Raw genomic sequence first — 20,692 nt, 5'->3', positions numbered from 1 at the left:
TTCAAAATATAACGTGCAATCGTGAGGATTAAATTCCTTTTAAGATTAACTTAGATAAATTATTTTTCAAGAAGTTGCCGATTTTTAGAATGAAGTCAAACTTCGATTACTTAATTCCATAGTTTCTCGTGTGTGAAAGGCTTTTCAGTCAGGTATAGAAAATCGACCAATGTACTCTATGGTGATGTCACCTAACCCATGAGTTATGATAATCAAGCCTCCGCTCTCTGTTCGAGCCTTGGAATCCTTGTAATCAAGCACGACCGATTACGTCCAATCTAATCTATTAAAAATATATTATGTGGTGTCCGAAAGTTGTACGTCTTGCTGATACGGTACGATATTTCGTCTATTTACGTAGAAGTGCAAAAGGCCATGGTTCATCATTTCCAGAGGTTAATTTGGGCTTTAAACATGTAAATAGTCTTTAGGAGTATCCGAACTGCACGAAAATCGGAAAATTCTTTCAATATACCTCAGTTTTTCTTTTTAAACCTTGTCATTTTCAATAATTTTAAAGAGAATTACCAGCAGAATTCCAATGAGTGACCGATCAAGAAAGGTCAAAAAGTTGTTTTTGGTTATTCAGACTGTAAATACTTGGACATTTATGATTGGTTAAAGAACATAATGACATGATTAAAAATACATGGTAATTCATCAGTAACACCAATAAGTCAAATAGTTTGCTTAATATGACACCAAGAATTAAGGAAACCCATCGTTAAGTTTTGTTTTATAACTTGATATCATATGCACCCTTATTAGAGCAATTGATATGTTTTCATTTTTCTCCACAAGTCAAGATACACTATTCATTAAAACTCATAACTCATAGAGATAATGACTCTTACAGATGATAAATTACTGGGCAATTTTGTCATCAAATACTTGGTAATGGATAAGATGTCAAATTTTAGAGTGACCACAGGTAATTGGTAACAGTAATATAGTCATGGCAATATGGTCGTGGTGATGATGACCGTAATATGGTCAATGAAAATTGTTTTATTTAATTAATGTAGAACTGTCTGAAATCTCATGACCCAATATTTTTCGTCAAGTTAGTCGATCAATGATTAACCAGCTCTCCGAGGGCATCAACAAATTCTTTTTGGTCGACCTAAACAATTTAGTGATCTTTAATAAAATCCTTATTGTTTCAGTCGACCAAGATGTTAGAAATCAAATTGAATAGTCCGATGTCGCTGTTCTGACAATATTACCCCCATTGTACACTGCATGGAGTCCGTTTTCCATTTTAATGACCCGAATCTGGAGCTGAAATGCGATGGGATTTTCATAATTTTATTTATTTGCCAGTAAAGGGAAGTAACCCAGATTATTGTGCTGAAGTTGACAGTAAAATTTAATATCATAGTGATAGGTCAATAGGAAACTTTGCAAAATGTGTGTCTCTTAGGCTTACCTAAGGTTGGTTAGGGCAACAAACATAAAAACGGTCATTGAAAAATTTTTGAAAGGTTTGAAATTTCGACAGTGAGCTTTGAACACTATTATTTATGATTTAAGTACAATTGGGTAAACAAATGGCGAATCTGCCCCTTTAAAGTCATAAGTTGACATATTTAGTCTGGCTTGTTTTGAACGAGGAATATCAATTGATGAAAACACATATGCTGAGGAATATAGGTAAATTGGACACAGCAAGGTTTGTGTAAAAAAATATTTGGTCGTAGGTAAATAGGTCAGATTCTAATTTAGTCTGGAGCAAATTTGTCATCGAATACACGGTAACGATTACTTTGTCTCAAATTTACAGTAATATGGTCATGGTAATTTTTCACTTTAATATGGTCATGGTAAATGGTAATAGAAATATGGTAATTAATAGGACACAGTCATATGGTTATGGTAATTGGTCATAGTGGTCGTGGTAATGATCACAGTTATATGAACATGATAATTGGTCATAGTAATATTGTAATTGGTCACAGAAATATTGTAATAGTAATTGGTCACAGTAATATGGTCGTGTTAATTGGTCACAGCAATATGGTCATGGTAATTGGTCACAGAATATGGTCACGGTTAGTACTTAGAAGAATATGGCCACGTTAATAGGTCACTGTAATATGGCCATGTTTATTTGTCACTGTAATACGATCATAGAAATTTTTCACAATATTATGGTCATAGTAATTGGTCGCAGTAATATGACTATAGTAATTACGTATATTAATTCGTTGGACTGAAAAAACAACATTTATTCAGTGGAACGCTCAACGTCAATGTCATAATTTAGCTTAACAGAGATCAAAATCAGCAGGATTGGGACGTTGGAGTTTAGAATTCTTGCCTATGAAATTGGCCATAATATTAGAACATCACGATGATTAGAGCGGGATTTTATCTGAAGTAATATAGAGAGGCAGTAAATGAAGCATTAAATATTTTTCCAATAATTTTTCACATTAATCAATATAGATCTTAGAGTTGACCTTAATACGCCGGATATTGCAGTCCTTTCAGAGGATGTAGGTTATATTAAAACTTTTGATCGCTACCTTGTTTAGAAATAACTTATTACGTCGTTAGGTAGGCAAGGCCAATTTAATGATTTTTGGATCATAAACAATAGAGAATACAAGTAGTTAACAAAATTATATATGTCTCGGTAAATCAACGATATCAATAATAGCTACTACAATGGCTACTTGAAGAGAAATCAATCCTGTGACAATGACTTTCCAAGGATCCGTTGCTGAACAAGGTAATCAAGTCTATCATTATGCTGTATTCTACAAGAGATAAACGTATTTTGTCTTACCGAGTGGAGTTTTCATGGTGCGTATCGACGTTGATGTAACCGCTGGTAAGGGGGCTTGTGTTCTTTTCTGTGTGTTTCCTACAGAAAACTTATATGCCACTCATATTAATGTGTTTTCAACTTTGAACAATTAATCTCAGGACCATAGCTACAGGGGGGCTAGCCTATAAGAGGCTGGAATAGATGCAGATCTTTCAGTCTACGCGAATACCAGATCCATAGAGTAAGATTCTAACATGATTTTATTATACATAAAAAAATGTTCACGTATTATAGTCAAAAACAAATTATAAAACGAATAAACTGTCCAAGATTAAAAGAGTAACTTGTAACATTTTTCAAAATGGCATTTGATATCAGGCTAACGTATGTTAACCCAGATTTTAAGGTTATCTAATTATACATATACCCAGGTAAGAACACACATGGTTGCAAAACGAAGTGCGTCCGATACAAACGCTCACAAAATCTCTTTTTATACCCTATATAACAAACATAGATAAAATATGAGGCAAAATATGAAACCCAAGAACTCCCATTTAACGTAACTACAATGTGCACAGTTTTCAACTAAACAATCAAACGGTCTACCGTGAAAGTTGCGCTAATCGTTCTACAACCATTCGGCAATCCTCGCCAGTTGCCGTAAAGCTGAAAATGGTGAATTCCTTTGTGTCTTCTCGGCGAGACTATTTACCTCCATTATTTAGCAGTGATATTAATATTGCGACATAAATATAGTCCTTAAATTAAAAGAGTTCGGTAGATATTGCTCACACATACTTATGCATTTAAGGCTAACTAGTGGTTATCAAATGATATATTTCATTATCAGTTTAAGTACATATCTTACGAATGTTTTGTTTTCATTGACTTTGTTTAACGACCAGCCTCTGACCAGGTTCACGTGATGTGGTCACGTGACAATATTGACTTACTTCCGGCAAATAATGCCTGGCATTCATTACCGTAATATGTTGCAGAGCGCTAACGTAACTTTCAAGGGTACTGTTTGCTCTACAACACTAATCAGTTTCAGCTTTACGGAAGCTGCCAAGGATTTCCTAATGCAAAAGAATTAGAGTCTCAATATCTGAAAACGATAAATAGCATTTCAGAGATATCGATATTGAAAATGTCAATAGAAGACTATAAATGTTAATTACTAACAGATCTTTGTTCTTCGTCTTATTCCAGACATTTACATTCTTAAAATCTCTCTCCGAAACACAATCAATCGTGTAAGTGAAAAAAATCTATGTTTTATAACGAGATTATAGAAATCCCACCCTTTAATTTAAATCAATTAAATACAAAAAATGTCTAATATTAAATAATGGAAATAAAAAGCAGAAAAAAATTAAGCATTTAACGATTTCATACAGGATAGTTTTGAAAGTCAGGAGCGTATCTAGAAAAAGACTGAGGGGCAAAAAATGAGAGGTGTCTCTCTGAGACGAGGCCCTAAGGTCCGAAGCCCCTTGAAAGAGAGGGGAGGGGTCTGGGAGCTGCTGGCCTCTAGAAGCCAACGGATTTCTGATGGCCTGAGATAAATTTTGAGCAGTTAGAGGGCTTGATTTTAACTAAATATATAAGGACTTTCACAGACCTGAGAGGGAGGTCATGGCCCAATGGTCCCCCCCTTAAATACGCTACTGGCAGTCATCAAACTTGTTCATTATCCAAAACGTTATCAATGACCACAAATATTTTTTTATGGAAATCTACTCTCTACTTGACAAAAAATAAATAAAAATGACTAGTGTCTACGCCTTATTCATCATTTTCTTTGATATAATATATTGTGTGGGAGGGGTTAAATTTTAAGTCACAATATTGAAAAGAATAACAAAACACAAAGCCTAAGAAAAACAATAAAAACTATACTATATATATCTATTATATTGTCCCAGAGATTGGACTAAAGGTTTCGATATGGCTCTCACAGTTCCCAGCTCGTTGGTCTAGGATGATGAAATCAAAACGAATCGCCTGTCTATACCCTTTACATAAAACTAGGGAAACCTTTCAATTTTTGATCACTGAGAGGATTCTGTATTTAACATGATTAACTAGATTCCTCACAAACACATCTCCACATTGTCAAGCTGTTACGAATTTCATACATATACCTTAACTGCAATAGCCAATATTCTTGTATCACAGAATGCACCAAATTGGTTGGCTTGTACGCTAGCGAATACAGCCAACCGGAACAATCGACAGAAAGGCTGTAAACATAATGGCTGTATATTCACGTCTTTCGAAGCCTCATATTGTCTGTATTCATTATCGTACAATCCAATCAAATAGCTGCATTAACAAACTTCCATGATACAAGGAAGGTGGCTATTGCGGTCAAGATATAAGAACGAAGATGTCACAAACACTGTGGTAAACGCTGCACGTATGTACGATCAGGTATTGTTTGAGATTTTAAGGACCTCAAAGATTAAATTCAACACAAGCAACCAATATACTGCGTCCGCAAGAGCACTGATAAAGCATTCACGTTGATCATTTGGGATCCTTTTAAACCTGTAGAATACGATCTATCTTTCAAGTCAGCGTTCCCATGAACAGAAAGTTTATATGCATAAAACCATGGTAACACAGAATCATTAAACACAGAATAAATATTTCGAACCATTAACAATTAAAGGCATGATCTTATACAAGCTGATGGTTGCTTGATTTAAAGGTTTGCTGCTTGTGATTGCTGAACTGATCTCTGATGATCCATGTTAGATCTTATAGCATGGTGAGCTGGGATGGTGGAATTCATTGACACCATTGTGTTATAGTTCTGATCGCCGCACCTCGAACACAGTTTAATCAATGGAATTGGTAAATGTTTACAAATAGATCTCCTGATATTCTTAGACATTATAATATAGATAACAGGATTTAAACTGGATTGAACATAGGGTAATAAATTAAACACCACCTGAAATATACAGAAATACAATATACAAAATGTAATAATACTACGATTTGCAAATAAATATACAAAATATTACCTGATTAAACATTGATATACAAACTAGTATATGGTTTGAATATTGATATACAAAATATTACCTGATTAAACACACAAAATACAAAATCAGATTTGGGCATCAATATTATACAAAATACAAATATACATAGTACCGTTTTCTATACATACAGATATACAAAATACAATATACAAAATATGTACATGTTTATGTCGTATCTCATGCATTTGCAGTATAATGTATTTTATGATCGTAATAATGCTTTGCAACGGACAGCTTGTAGAAAATGCAAACCATGCCAAATATTTTTTTCTTTTTATTCCTGCTTCAGATGATCAACAATTCAAATTAATTGATGTAAGATAAGCTAAACAAAATCGAGATCAGCATAGACAAAAAGGCATTTCAAAAGAATATAGAACAATTCAATTAAATCGTTTGTCAGAATGAAAGCGACGAATGTGCCGTCAGATTGACATTAAATCTTTACCATGATCAAATTAAAACTAGCGGAATTAAAATCCTGTCAAAACCGTCACTAACTGAAATTCATTCGAGTATTGAAATGTGACTATGAATACAAAATCTCGATTTTTAAACCATCGCAGCTATTGTATAATTTGTAAGATCATTTTCGGTTCGGGAAATAATGATGTTTGGTCTATTGCCACGTGTGTTCTCAGAGTCAATATATTGACACAGTTTTTATCTGCTCACCAGGAAGTTTCAAGTAAATATTATTTTAGTATCCAGACTACTATCGTTGCTGCTATTAAAGCCACTATTGATGATAACTATAAGATATATTATTTGTGGTGTATACGCTACCTTTGTAGATAGAGGGACATAAGCGCCATTTTAGGGGGATTAATTTGAGTCTTGAATATATTATGTAAATAGTCTTCAGAATTACAAGAAATGTACGAAAATCGCATAATGCTTTCAAAAACATCTCAAACTATGAATTTCTTTTCCTCTTTCTCAAAATGGCAGTGTCTCAAAAAAGACCACCCGTCTTTTTAACAGTCAAACAAAACAGCGAAAAATTTCAGACACATATGGATTTGAAGGCTCACATTCGACCAAATCATTGATTAACTTAGCGTATCATTCCCTTTAAGTAAATTTTCTAGTTCGTTAAACAGATTGTAAACTCAAAATGGTAACAAGCGCCAAATAATTACTTCTGATATTTTTGTAGATTTTATGTGGCTGCCATACTAATTGCTACTCAAGTCATTCCATTCCACCGCTATTCGAGTTCCTAGTTTCTCAATAAAAAATTTGTCTTTCGACGTCGTTTTAAAAGAATTAGATACTCCTTTTTCCTTTCGGGCTTTTAATATTTCAAACATAAAACGAATACAGCTATTTAGTAAACACTTTTCAAACCATTCATGTTGCATGGAAGTTATCTAATTATAACGATGAAACGTCTGTCCTCAAGGCCTTGTATTTTAAGAATCCATTGTTCGGGGATAATTCAAGGAGGAATTCATTTCTCACAAAGGAAAAATAACCAAAAAGATAAATCGTTATACTCACTATTGCCAAAAACACTGCGGAATTAAAGCTTAAAACTCGGTACTTCTTTAACACGTGAAATACTAACTTCGGTCCCCAACTGATCAGGAAAACAGTAATTATAACCACCAACATTTTTATAACCTGAAATATTTTTTATAACATGTATAATTAATATAGGTCCCAAACTTATCAGGAATACAGTAATAATAACCACCAACATTTTTATAACCTGAAATATTTATATAATAACATGTACAATTAATATAGGTCCCAAACTGATCAGGAATAAAGTAATTATAACCACCAACATTTTTATAAACTGAAATATTTATATAATAACATGTATAATTAATATAGGTCCCCAACTGATCAGGAATACGGTAATTATAACCACCAACATTTGTATAACCTGAAATATTTATATAGTAACATGTATAATTAATTTAGGTCCCAAACTGACCAGGAATACAGTAATTATAACCACCAACATTTTTATAACCTGAAATATTGTTTATAACATGTATAATTAGTATAGGTCCCAAACTGATCAGGAATACAGTAATTATAACCACCAACATTTTTATAACCTGGAATATTTATATAATAACATGTATAATTAATTTAGGTCTCCAACTCTTCAGGAATACAGTAATTATAACCACCAACATTTTTATAACCTGAAATATTTATATAATAACATGTATAATTAATTTATATCCCCAACTGATCAGGAATACAGTAATTACAACCACCAAGATTTTCATAACCTGAATTATTTATATTATAACATCTATGATTAATTTATATCCCCAACTGATCAGGAATACAGTAATTATAACCACCAACATTTTTATAACCTGGAATATTTATATAATAACATGTATAATTAATTTAGATCCCCATCTGATCAGGAATACAGTAATTATAACCAACATTTTTATAACCTGAAATATTTATATAATAACATGTATAATTAATTTAGATCCCCAACTGATCAGGAATACAGTAATTTTCTTTATTTTTTTAAAATATAATATGAATTCCAACAATTCCATAATATATCTTTATGAACCTTTTCAAGGAGTCCAAAAAGCCAGTATTGTTTTGGAACATTTTCTATAATACTTTAACCATCGAGAAAACTTCTTTTTAACTAGTCCGAAACATTTGCCTCTATTCCAGCCTCTGTTAAATAATTTGACAGCTTGACTTTCAAAATAGCTGTTAGAGGCTGAAATAAACCTTAACCTATATATTTCTTTACGTTCAGAATATCGAGATTTCAAAACTAGGTTGTTGAATGATTTTTGGCCGAAAATGGTAAGAAATAATAAGAGACAAATATAACACGTCAAACTCATACATCATTCCATATTTCTATATTAGTTTTCATTAGTATTATTATGAACATAAATCACATCTGGAGTATTCAATTTACTCTTTGTCAATCAACTTTTCAGTGGGATTTATGATGAATCATTGAATCGTGCCTTGCGATTCATTCAGCTGTCACACTTGCAACTTTGAAAGAATCCACGAAATGACTGGCGTTTTGTCAAAAAAAAAATTAAAATCTTTTAAGTCCAAATTCCCTTATCCCTCAGAATGTGTGAGAATTCACTATAGATGTCATCTATTATTCCTTCAAATACAATGATTTTTGCCCGAAATATAAACATTTCTAATCTATAGTTAGACGATTCACGATGTGCAGTGAATTCGGGCATATATATTATCATCTTCACAATGTCAAGCTATTACGAATTTCGTACTTATTCCTTGACTGCAATGGCCACTTTTGCGATTTAATTGGATGGTGCGCTAGAGAATACAACCAAACAGAGCCCTCGACAGAAAGCTTGTCAACATTATGACTTTTTGTTTTTGTCGTAAACTCTGATTGACTGTATTCGCTTACGTGCAAATCAAATCAAATAGTGGTTATTGTAGTCAAGGTATGAGACCCACTTCGTTTTAGTTTGACATTGTGAAAATAATATATAGTGAAAAAACACACACTTTGTAAGGAGACAAAACAATGCAGTGAAGGATCATAATGTAATTTGGATGCCAGTGGTTCCTGAAATAACCTTGCAGTTATGCCAATGAATAATAAAGAGACTCTCGCTCTACGATGAATTTTTGTAAGAAATTACTTGGAAATAAATTACCTGTTGTCGACTTTGGAGAGCTGGATCAGTTTGCTGCTGAGATGACCTATGCCCACGTAAAGGACTAGCTGAACTATCATTTAACGATCTGCCCCATTGTCCACTGCTTCGTCCATTCTTGTCACCATATCTGAAAAATATAAGATGTAAACTTGACATGTTGTTGACAAAGAAATCTACAATGGAAAGATCTGTTCTGAAATCATACTCGTCAAGAACTAGTTAAACACACATTCATTGACGAAAACGTTGGGACATTGTACACTAACCTCTTCCTAACAACTGAATTTGTCAGTTTAATATCCCTGGGTGATATTTTTGTTTAATACAATTTATCAGGAAAACCTCTGTTTTTTTGCCAAAGTTATATGCTGCGTTTGTTGTTTACCATAATTACAGAAAAAATATGTTCAGATACCATATCGGCTGACCCTGAATTGTATTTTAGAAATGAGATCTTGACCCTTTTAATCCGCACAATAAGCCTAAAGGGGTTGAAAAATAGGCATTGGGTACACTTGTATCTTCTATTTGTCCTAATATTACAGCTCTATGGAAATAACCTTTTTGCTTGAGCTGTAGATTTTGTTATTTCCTCTATGTAACCGCAGTTGTGCTCCCAGCAGATTGATTCTTCTTATTTGTTAAGATGGCGTGGGTTGAATTTGAAAGCAGATGTGAAAAGTATATTACAATGTTACTGTCTACAAAGTTCTAATAAAAAGTGACATAACAGACACAATGACGTGACAAATCGAACCAATTTCTTCAACTTTTGATATTCAAATATAAAAATTACCGTTTAATAGACGCACAATCAGTAAAGCAAGAAAATAAAAGAGACGGACCAAAAGAGACCATTAAATGATTGTTCTATTACTCAGACAATCCATTTCTGTAATTCTGTATTACCACTCAATCCTGGTCCATGATGACGCTTTTTAATCTGAATGAAAGGTTTAGTCTAGCGTTGATAACATTACTAAAATGACCTCGAGGCCTCGAACATTTCGAAACTTCAAAGCTGTCTACAGATTAATGATGTTTGTGGGAGCAAGTTGGCCAAATATGTTTACCAAACTACTATCTGAGATGTGTAAGCGAAAAGTTAGTTGTCGATGTAAACAATATTGAAACGAACAGATTCGTCATTCGTTTGACAATCGTACCTCAGAAACAGGAATTGTTTAGTTAAGCTAGTGGTCCCCAACCTATTTCAGCATTCACACCCCTGGGGCAATCACGTGGACCTTTCACACTCCAAAAATTTGTTTCATCCACATTTTCAGCATGTGATTATGTGAAGTGCTCCTAATAAATTCTTCTCTTACACCAATAGGTCACAACCCAGACATCCTTGTCCTACACCCTCAGGGAGTGAAAACATCACAGGTTTGGGAACCAGGGAGTTAAGCTGATCAGTAATAGTGTTCACTGCTCACCGTCTAAATTTGAGTCTTCGAAGTCATGTGTGTCCGCGTTTGAAAGTTATAATGACGAGTCGTCTTTTATTGTGAATGTGTCATTTATAGAAAAAGAAACAGAAAAAGTAATAGAATTACCTAGTTTGAGATATTTTGGAAGAAATTATGTGATTTTTATACATTTCTAGTACTTCTAAAGACTTTTTACGTGTAGCCTTTTCAAGACCCAAATCAACCGCCAAAAATTGCGAACCTGTCATTTTAATTGCTTGAGAAACCAATAAGAGCTATCAAAAAATGCCTGCCAGCACTTAATTGCCACGCATTTTGCCGAATTACTTCTAGTGTACTGCAACATCATCTCGTCTTGCATACCGGAAATTGCTATAAAATAATATACCACTCGTTTATATTTCACCGGAACAGCATGTTAAATGTCGATCATCTATTCACAGAAATTAAAAAATAAAATCTTCTTTATCGATTAATATCTGGATCGACTGGAATAAGTAGACACTGTCACAATATATTCACTTGACGTCTGAATATTCCCGACCACAACTTTCCCACTAAGCCAAGTACGTGACGTCATACGATTACAAGATTATACGATGAATAATTTATCAAACGGACACATAGTATCTCAAAAATAAGTCTTCTTAATCTGGCGTCATGAGAATGTAACCTTCATCATTTGAACCACAGCCCCCTCAAAAGTCTTAGAATATACGATGTGTATATTTAATACCTCTGAATTGGATATTTTCGTAAAGGAGGCAAGCAATGACAAAACCATAAATAGCTTCAGAGAAAATAATATATTGCTGGTATCTCACAAAGAGCAAGTCCTATAGGTGGTATAAAAAGACATCAAAAGAAAGAAATAGGAACAAGAAAAGTTATGTCCCTCATGTATAAACTAATAAAAGAGCCGAGATTAATTCAATCCAATCTCGTTATTCACCTAACATGACAGTAATGTAATCAGTCGCAATTTGGTTAGCCTTATTTGATTTCTCTGGCGGTATTACAAACTAGCGAGATATTCAAGTTCAAGGTTATATACAGAGAAGGGAAGTGTAATTTTCCAAGTTTCTGGATGCATCGAAAAATAGCATATACAAGACTACCTTATTGAAATAATTATGTTCTTTCTTTAAAGTCTTTATCAGCTTGAGACATCGAAGCATCGTAGGTAATTGCATGTTTCCTCTATGCCGTTTACCTTGGAAGTTATAGGGAAGTGCAGAGGTCTCAATATCAATGCGCATGGGCATTATGACAACAATAATAAAAGCGGGAATTCTGTCTAGAAGAATGCGCAGGCGCAGAAATGAAATACACGGCTTAATGTTAGCCAGTTGCGTTCAGACGACCGAACTAAGCTGATTTAACTTTTCAAGCCAGGTTTTAAGCAACATCCAAAGTAGATGCAAGTTAGTTAAACCGGTCGCGTTAGGACGACTAAAATTACCGGGCTCAAAGAAGTCGTCTGAAGGCGATCTTTTAAGTCCAGAAGCTGGCAAAAATCAATGACAAGATGAGACCCACAGACTTCTTATGTATCCGACAGTGTAAGCGCATCTCACTATCGACAATATTAAATGCATCGCTCTTGAGACGTCTAGAAGCATTGTTAAGAAAGTTAGGCAGATCAATACCTTCCCGACACGTCAAGCGTATATTATTTAATCAAGAATAAATAATGGCTTATATTTTAATGAAGCCAATAATGTACTAAACTAAGAGGGAATCAATACATAGCGTCATACTTGTCATGCTGAGTACCTGCTATACCACTTCAGGCTATTTACCAATTAGAACTGGAAGAGCTCTATGAGACATGTCCATCAAAGGTTACCAGTGTTAAGACCGTGAAGACTTTCTTCCTTTTGCTTTCCTTTCCCCTGATATTACGTTACATAATCTTTTGATGAAATTATTCTAATACGTTTGACATTTATATTTACTGCAAATTTGAATTAACATTCGCTTCAAAGTATGCTATGCAAAGGCCACATCATCATTTCCTAAACATGTCGTGTTTATTCATATTAAAGAGACAGATCACCAACATTCTCTGGAAAAGACCACGTAACATTCACTGCAAAAAATGTCACCAACATTCTCTGAAAAACACCAGGTAACATTCACTGCAAAAATATCACAAACATTCTCTGGAAAACACCAGGTAACATTCATTCACTGCAATAATATCACAAACATTCTCTGGAAAACACCAGGTAACATTCACTGCAAAAATATCACCAACATTCTCTGGAAAACACCAGGTAACATTCACTGCAAAAATATCACAAACATTCTCTGGAAAACACCAGGTAACATTCACTGCAAAAATATCACAAACATTCTCTGGAAAACACCAGGTAATATTCACTGCAAAAATGTCACAAACATTCTCTTGAAAACACCAGGTAACATTCACTGCAAAAATATCACCAACATTCTCTGGAAAACACCAGGTAACATTCACTGGAAAAATATCTCAAACATTCTCTGGAAAACATCAGGTAACATTCACTGCAAACATATCACCAACATTCTCTGGAAAACACCAGGTAACATTCACTGCAAAAATATCACCAACATTCTCTTGAAAACATCAGGTAACATTCACTGCAAAAATATCACAAACATTCTCTGGAAAACACCAGGTAAAAATTCAATGTTGACTTATTGTTTATTTTGTTGATAAAAGCTGCTTTGATATCTCTAATATTGGAAAAATTGTTTTGTTTTTGGTTGATGCTGTTTATAAGCTGGGTCATTGAGCTTTGTGTATAATTTTGTAATCGTATACCTTTAATGACTGAGATGCTTATTACATGTCAATAAGTTAACTTGCCGCAAGCATGATGATAACTTTAGTCTGATATTATTAAATAACGAACACCATAAACAGAGGACCTGGCACGATTTACAACTAATAACAGTATTAGTATAACGAACTAAATAATGTTGTATACTGTGCCTTTAGGCAAGGTTAAAAATAACACAATTAAAAGGATGATATATACTTGACGCTATACATGCAGAGTTCAGGTAAGTCCATACACAGTTGGTGGTCTCCAACGAGGGGTGGGGGGGATTTCAAAACTGTTTAGATCTAGCATCGAGTGGAGAAATGAATTGAGTTTTACGTCCTCTTTTTCTTTTTTGGGCTAATGAAGACGGGCAACGTCATGCAGGGTACGATAAGGGAAATTTTGCAAGGACAGCGACATTAGCCTTCTCGTTTTCCATGTCAGCTCCTCTTACCTACATCACTGACAGGGGCATTGAGTGTAGAGTGAATATTGAAAACACTATGCAACCAATAATGGATTTGGTCACTTAATTGATACTGTATGCTAGAATATGTTAGGACACGGGTAGTGAGGCGCTATGTAATTTGGCATACAAATTTTAGTTGTTCTTTTCAGTTAGGCTTATTCTCTGACATGAAAAAGAAAATATCGAAATAGTAGTCTCTTTAGGGGTAGTATATAAGGATCTTGAAAGGGGTAATAGAAATTAAAAAGTTGAAAACTCTTGTGTTAGGAACCGGGAAATATTTTTAGATACGATCTATTCCAATAGTAGAGTTATCGATGAATGTCAGTGGAGACGAGATTACAAGATTTCAAATATCTATAAATCTTGTAGAAATTCAATTACAACTTGTATTTTGACGAAACAATTACTTTTGTTCCTCGCTTTTCTATTTCAAGAGGAAAATATATTTACTTTAAACGAGACAGTTTTTCAAACGAAATGCCACATGTGGATAGTATTTAAAGATAGAATACTAGCGAAACAAACTATTTCTTATAATCATTTAAAAGGACAGGCAAGTCATATTGGGACTAGAGGTACTAGAAATATACGAAAATCACATAATTCCTTTAAAAATATTTCAAACTAGGAATTTTACTCACTATTTCTATATATGTCTTTTCTATATATCACTTAGTATCTTAAGTTGACGAGTCGTCGTTTTAACATTCAAACGCAGATAATTCTGGACACACATGAATTTTAAATTTTAACGGCGAGCTGTGTGCACTATTACTGATAAGTTCAGCTAAAGACTTAGACTAAAGTATGGTTGTTCATAAAAGAGAGTCTCCTGCATTAATGTGATTTTGGTACCAGAAATATATGAGAAACCCACTAGAAAAAGAAAATGTTGAATATTGGATTTTATAGCATTTAAGATTGTTGGCAGTTCTTAAACTTCTGGGATTTTTGGGGCTCTGTAACACAGTTGGTTAGAGCATTGTTGGTTCTTTACATGACGTTATTTGCTTGGTTACGCCCAACAAATGGTGGTCGTCGGTTCTTATCTCGGTTGGTGATCTTGAATTAGTCGAAACGGCTGAAAATGGGTACGAAAAAATCCGGGAGAGATCAACTCCAAGGTCTTTTATAAAATATTTTTCTTGTATAAAATAGACAATGTTATTTACTGTTTATGATTTCCGAACGACCGAGTCTAATATATAAGAAGACTTGATGATAGATTTTTCCACCTGAATTTTCAGATAACGCTACTTTGATATTAGTATTAATTAACGAGATAAAAACCCTTTGTTATCTATATTTGATTAAATCAAGATATAATGAAAGGGATAAAGATAATAATGAATCATAATGAAGATATATAACAGTATTAACAGGAATAATGATGTTTATCACGATGATAACACCGTTCTCATTTTTTTGTTTAATAATGGGAAATGGGGTCATCCTACAAACTTTTAAAAATCATATTAAAGAAATTGCGAGGAGGTTTTCTAAAAAATTTTATGTGTATCGGGGACACTGATAGCGTCTATTTACAACATTCCAATTTTCAATCAGATGTCTGTGGTTCCAGCAATTCCACAAAAACTAAGCGTTTGATGTCGGGGTAAATGACATCATCAATTAGTGGGCTTGCAGCTATCAGTGTTCCTGATACACCTTAGTTTTTAGAAAACCTCTTTACAATTTCTTTAAAGGTGCATCCCATATAGGAAGTGTAGTCACATATTTTCTGCAAATCAATATCATATATAAAAGCATTGGTACTAACAAAATATAAATGGATTGTTTTCCAATTTACACACCATTTTTGGTCAATTCGACTTTGATATTTGGGTAAATATCAAAGTCGAATTGACCAAAAATGGTGTGTTAATAGCAGTTTTATCTAAAGATAATGAGTTTTTAGTTCATAAGATGATTGGATGACATGTGTTGGAATCATTTCAAATATCAAAGGTTCGGTTCTAGTATCGGTTCACAAACAATCATATAGAATTTATGTATAACAATGATAAAGCTCCGTCACAAATAGTTGTTGGTCGGTAAGCTGCTTTCAATTTGATCAAGTCAATCAAGTTCCCGGAAGGGTTGATCTGGGTTTTGTTTTCTATTCTCTGATGAATTTTAAACTTCTTCCATACTGAGTTATATTTCAAGACAAATCTTGTTATATATTTACACTTATTGAATAATAAAGTTCCCATGGGAATAGCGGTCCATAAATTGAGTGTTTTATTATACACAAATGACGTCACAAACTGTTTTTGGGTACAGCCATGATATTAGTCCGAAACTATGTGACTATCTGACGTTTTGTAGACCCATAGAACTCAACAGAAAAAGTTTCCTAATGCGTATAAGCGACGTTGAGACATACCAACCTTTTGCGACTACTATTTGGAAGCGATGGATACTTGCATAATTGCAATTATTAATTGCTTGTATGGGGATAAGTTCAAATTCTTTTTCTTTAAAGGGACAAGGGCGCCATTTTTATTGGCCGATCAAACTTTAGTCTCAAAAACCGGAATTTTCTATCAAAGCCAATCAGTAATAGTGTTCACAGCTCACCGTCGAAATTTGAGTCCTCAAATCCATAGGTGTCCAGAATTATCCGCGTTTGAATATTAAAATGACGACTCGTCAAAATAAGATACTCTGTGATATACAAAAAAACATATATAGGAATAGTGAGTAAAATTCCTAGTTTGAAGTATTTTTTAAAAAAAAATTTTAAAAAACATTTCTAGTTCTTCTGAAGACTATTTTCTGAAGACTATTCAAGACTCATATCAACCCTAAAAAATTCTGTAACTATCCCTTTAAAGATTTTATTTAGCCTGAAAAAATTGCTTTTTTGCTCCTTATAAACTACGAAAGATGGACAGTGGCATGTGCCCACTATTTCAAACTGCTAAGAGAACATTCAGATCCAAAGTCCTCACTATATTGCCCTACCTACCTATCACGACTGGGTGATTTTTCCTCTCTTAGATATGCCAATTTGCTTTCTGTGTTATATGAATTGTGCCGTTTGAAATAAACCATACTTCAACACAAGTACTGATGAATTAATTCTACGAGAAATTTCATCTAATGAGTCTTTAAGTTCTGTGTTAATTGGATTGGAAATAGTAACTGGTGAGATATTCGAGGAAAACCTTTCTTAGCTAAATTGACAATTGATTTACACCGTAAAGTATTAAGAAATCTTACTTCAATAGCTTTATCTGTTTGATATCACAAATAATCCCTTTATTCTATATATCAGTGTTTCTATAGTTAGAATTCCTAAACTGAAAAAATCCCCTGAAAGTGTATGTTTCCATACGAAAGTTTTGTGCATTTTTACAAAACAAAACTTATATACAGTCGCACTGACTGGTCTGTTTAGATGGTAAAAATAAATAATAGTTTCAGATAGTTGAAGAGACCATGACTGAATACCGGATACGAAATAAACTGGCCACAATGAAACGCTTTCAAAATATCAATATGACCATGTGTAGAAAGAAATGATTATTTGTCTATTTTTCTCTGCGACCATCTTGATTTTTTGTCAATGGTATACGAGAATGTTTTACTTCAATTCTTGATACGACAAGCTGTTTTCAGAATTCAATTTGGAAAATTGACATTCGTGTTATGGAGTATACAGAATTGCGATGAAAACTGACGAAGTCGCTCTGCAAAGATATTGTTGGGTCGAAAAGTCAATTCCGTTCAATCCTATTAAGTGAAGAAAATAAGGGTTTGCTTAGTCCAGGGTCGGATGTCGAAATATAGAAAGTTGTCAACAAAATGGTTAATGCTTGGTATTGCTCCCAATGGGTGCTCTTCTTCACGACAATTTAAACTACAGTGTTAAGATGAAGCACGAGTAACACTGTTAATCTACGTCGTTTCCAAGCTAATCTGAACATTAATAAAGAATCACTCGAGTAAATGATAGTAAATTAGATAAGAAGCGAGACTAGGTTACAATGGACAGATACATTTCTCTTTCTAAATAGCATCGTAACTTCCAGACATTTAACACTCTCCGGCTTCTAGATAAATGGGGAGAACTTGTAGAAGTAAATGGGGATGATTAACCATTTGGTATCACTGTCAGAAAAATGTTTAATCAGGCGCTATGGGATCAACTTTATGTCACACTCGGTGTCTGTAACAAGTTTTTCCATCGATCATTTCTAAAGATTCTTTTAACTGATCTTGTTGCCGAGTTATGTATTTTAGGAAATTAAACGGTTTTTTACGACATGATATGCATTTTAAGAAGAGGTTTATAAATTATCTCCAGACTTTGAATAGTTTTTTTTATTATCTATAACATGTAGACTATTTTATTTACGGTACAAATCTTGTATTTTGTGATGAACTTTAAAGAACGAGTAGATTTCAATTAAGGAAGCTTGCAATTTGGCGCGTCCATCATATTGGTCTCAAAGAATCCAAACAGATATAACTGAGTAAGCCCCTGGGTTCGTATTTTGCACACTTTGCAGTGCAATATTTACAGACTATGCATACGCTTGATGGTACAAACGGAATTTATAGGTGTTCACGACGTACGTACAAAGTCGAGAATCATACTATGAATCCCTTTATGAGGATCTGGACGAATGGAATTGATGGTATTCTTTTTACAAAGAGTATTTCAACGATCCCTTCCCGGAAAGAGATAGATAGTTTGCCCCTTATCCAATGCACCCTCTCCCAACCCGCCCCTCCGTTTGCCATCAACACAAATCATGTATTTTATAATTGGACATACGAGTCTGTTACTCAACGAGATAAATTGATAATCATCTTCATCTACTATTTCCTGGTCCACTATTTTATAATTACATGATTATAACGTGTCGGATACGTCAGACGCCCAGATTAAAGTTTTGATTAATTTTGAATAAATGTTTCTAAATCTACTAATAAGTAGTGAGAATTATAGATGTCTGTTTTAAAATGAGAGAAAATTGGAAATTTAGTAGTACAAATGACCTTGGTTTGACCGGAAGTGATAATGTTAATGTCTGATTGGTTCATCCATTATGTATGATATTAGTCGAGAGACAGTCAAAATGAGTTTTAAGCAGTAAAAATTATTCGATGGAGATGAAATTTGTGAGAATAATTACAATACAGCCTGGAACATCATCGTGTCGTATCATCTTTGTGTCAGACTAAATGATAAGCGTGACGACTTTGATTTTCCCATAGTAAATTTATTTGTTCTATTTAAGAGGATTTCCTAGCTCGAGTATTAACTATGAAATTGCTGAAACAGGGTAACTTGACACACAAACTTCATATGTCATGTGGGAAATTTTATGGTCGTTATGGAGAACTCCTTTATGAATACAATAAATCTGCTTCTGGCATTATGGTTCATTTTGGTCAGGCATGATCTGGTTGTATCTCACGATTTTAACAATTATAGTAGAGTAGTTGCGGGTGTCGCGCGTGAACCAGATCTTGCTTACCCTTTTCGAAACGCCTGATGGTACTTCTCTTTTGAGGAGTCAACTACTATACTACCTGTACTTCCGATTTTGCCATTCTTTGTACTATATTTTTGATTGACGGAATTGTCTTGCTTTTACGGATTTTTATTATTGGATAAAAAGATAAAATCGTAAAGAGGTACATAAGTGAAGTATCGCCGCTGCGATGGCTTGTTGGTTTTCATCATTACATTGTTTATTGTTCGTGATGACCACAGTAGTGATTTATACTAGCTGTGTAAACATTTATATTGTAGTCTGAGCACAGAAAACTGCCACTGTGCAAATCATAATGCGTCACGATATGCTTGCTGGAAGGACACGATAGTACACATACAATTTTTGCTGATAATTTCGCATTAGTATCAATGGGGTATGTATTTGCATAGTCGACAAAGATTTCCGCTGATTTTCTATGTAAATTTTGAAATATTTGATGTAAATAGCAGAGTGGATACTGAGTGTTATGATATAATGAAAACAATGAGATTGTCGGCTATTTGAAAGTAAGCAAGTGAAGTTCATAAAACATAGTTTATACCTATATTAGCATTACTGGAAAAACCAACAACGGCCTTAACAAAAATTACTATATCAGTGTACAGGAGACAGGACTTTTAAATGGGTTTTGTTATTGTATAGCTGACACATACTTCACCTTTAAGAAATCTTTCTAAGAAATCATTATCCAAAATAAAAATGTATCGAAAATACATCAATAACCTTATTTTAAGTTGTTGAGTAAGCAAGCTTTTATCGGAATATTTTTCTTATATGATATTGAATTCCCCTATCGATTCAGTAGGAATCCTACTTTAAATCTGACAGTTTCAAGGTAACAGAATGAAATCTACCAGAAACTGACAAATTCTTCATTAGACAACTACTATCGATTCATATTAGTTCCAATGGCTTACATTTTTTTCTTCCTCCTTTTTACGATCGTGATCTGTTTTTTTTTTGGTTC

At 33.7% G+C, this 20,692-nt stretch overlaps 1 protein-coding gene across 1 annotated transcript; it reads right to left on the bottom strand.

Moving 5' to 3' along the window:
• Positions 1–5,486: 5,486 nt before the first annotated feature.
• LOTGIDRAFT_157456 (hypothetical protein) lies at positions 5,487–11,172 on the bottom strand (the record flags this gene model as incomplete). The annotated part of the gene is made up of 6 exons (XM_009049666.1): positions 5,487–5,738; positions 7,403–7,458; positions 7,547–7,726; positions 7,778–7,904; positions 9,489–9,618; positions 11,051–11,172. 6 exons carry the CDS (start codon positions 11,170–11,172, stop codon positions 5,487–5,489), a joined length of 867 nt encoding a protein of 288 aa, XP_009047914.1.
• Positions 11,173–20,692: the final 9,520 nt, after the last annotated feature.

Source organism: Lottia gigantea (assembly GCF_000327385.1).
Source record: "Lottia gigantea unplaced genomic scaffold LOTGIsca_14, whole genome shotgun sequence".
NCBI lineage: Eukaryota > Metazoa > Mollusca > Gastropoda > Lottiidae > Lottia > Lottia gigantea.
Note: the sequence above shows the minus strand (reverse complement) of the source record. Positions and strands in the feature narration are given on the sequence as shown.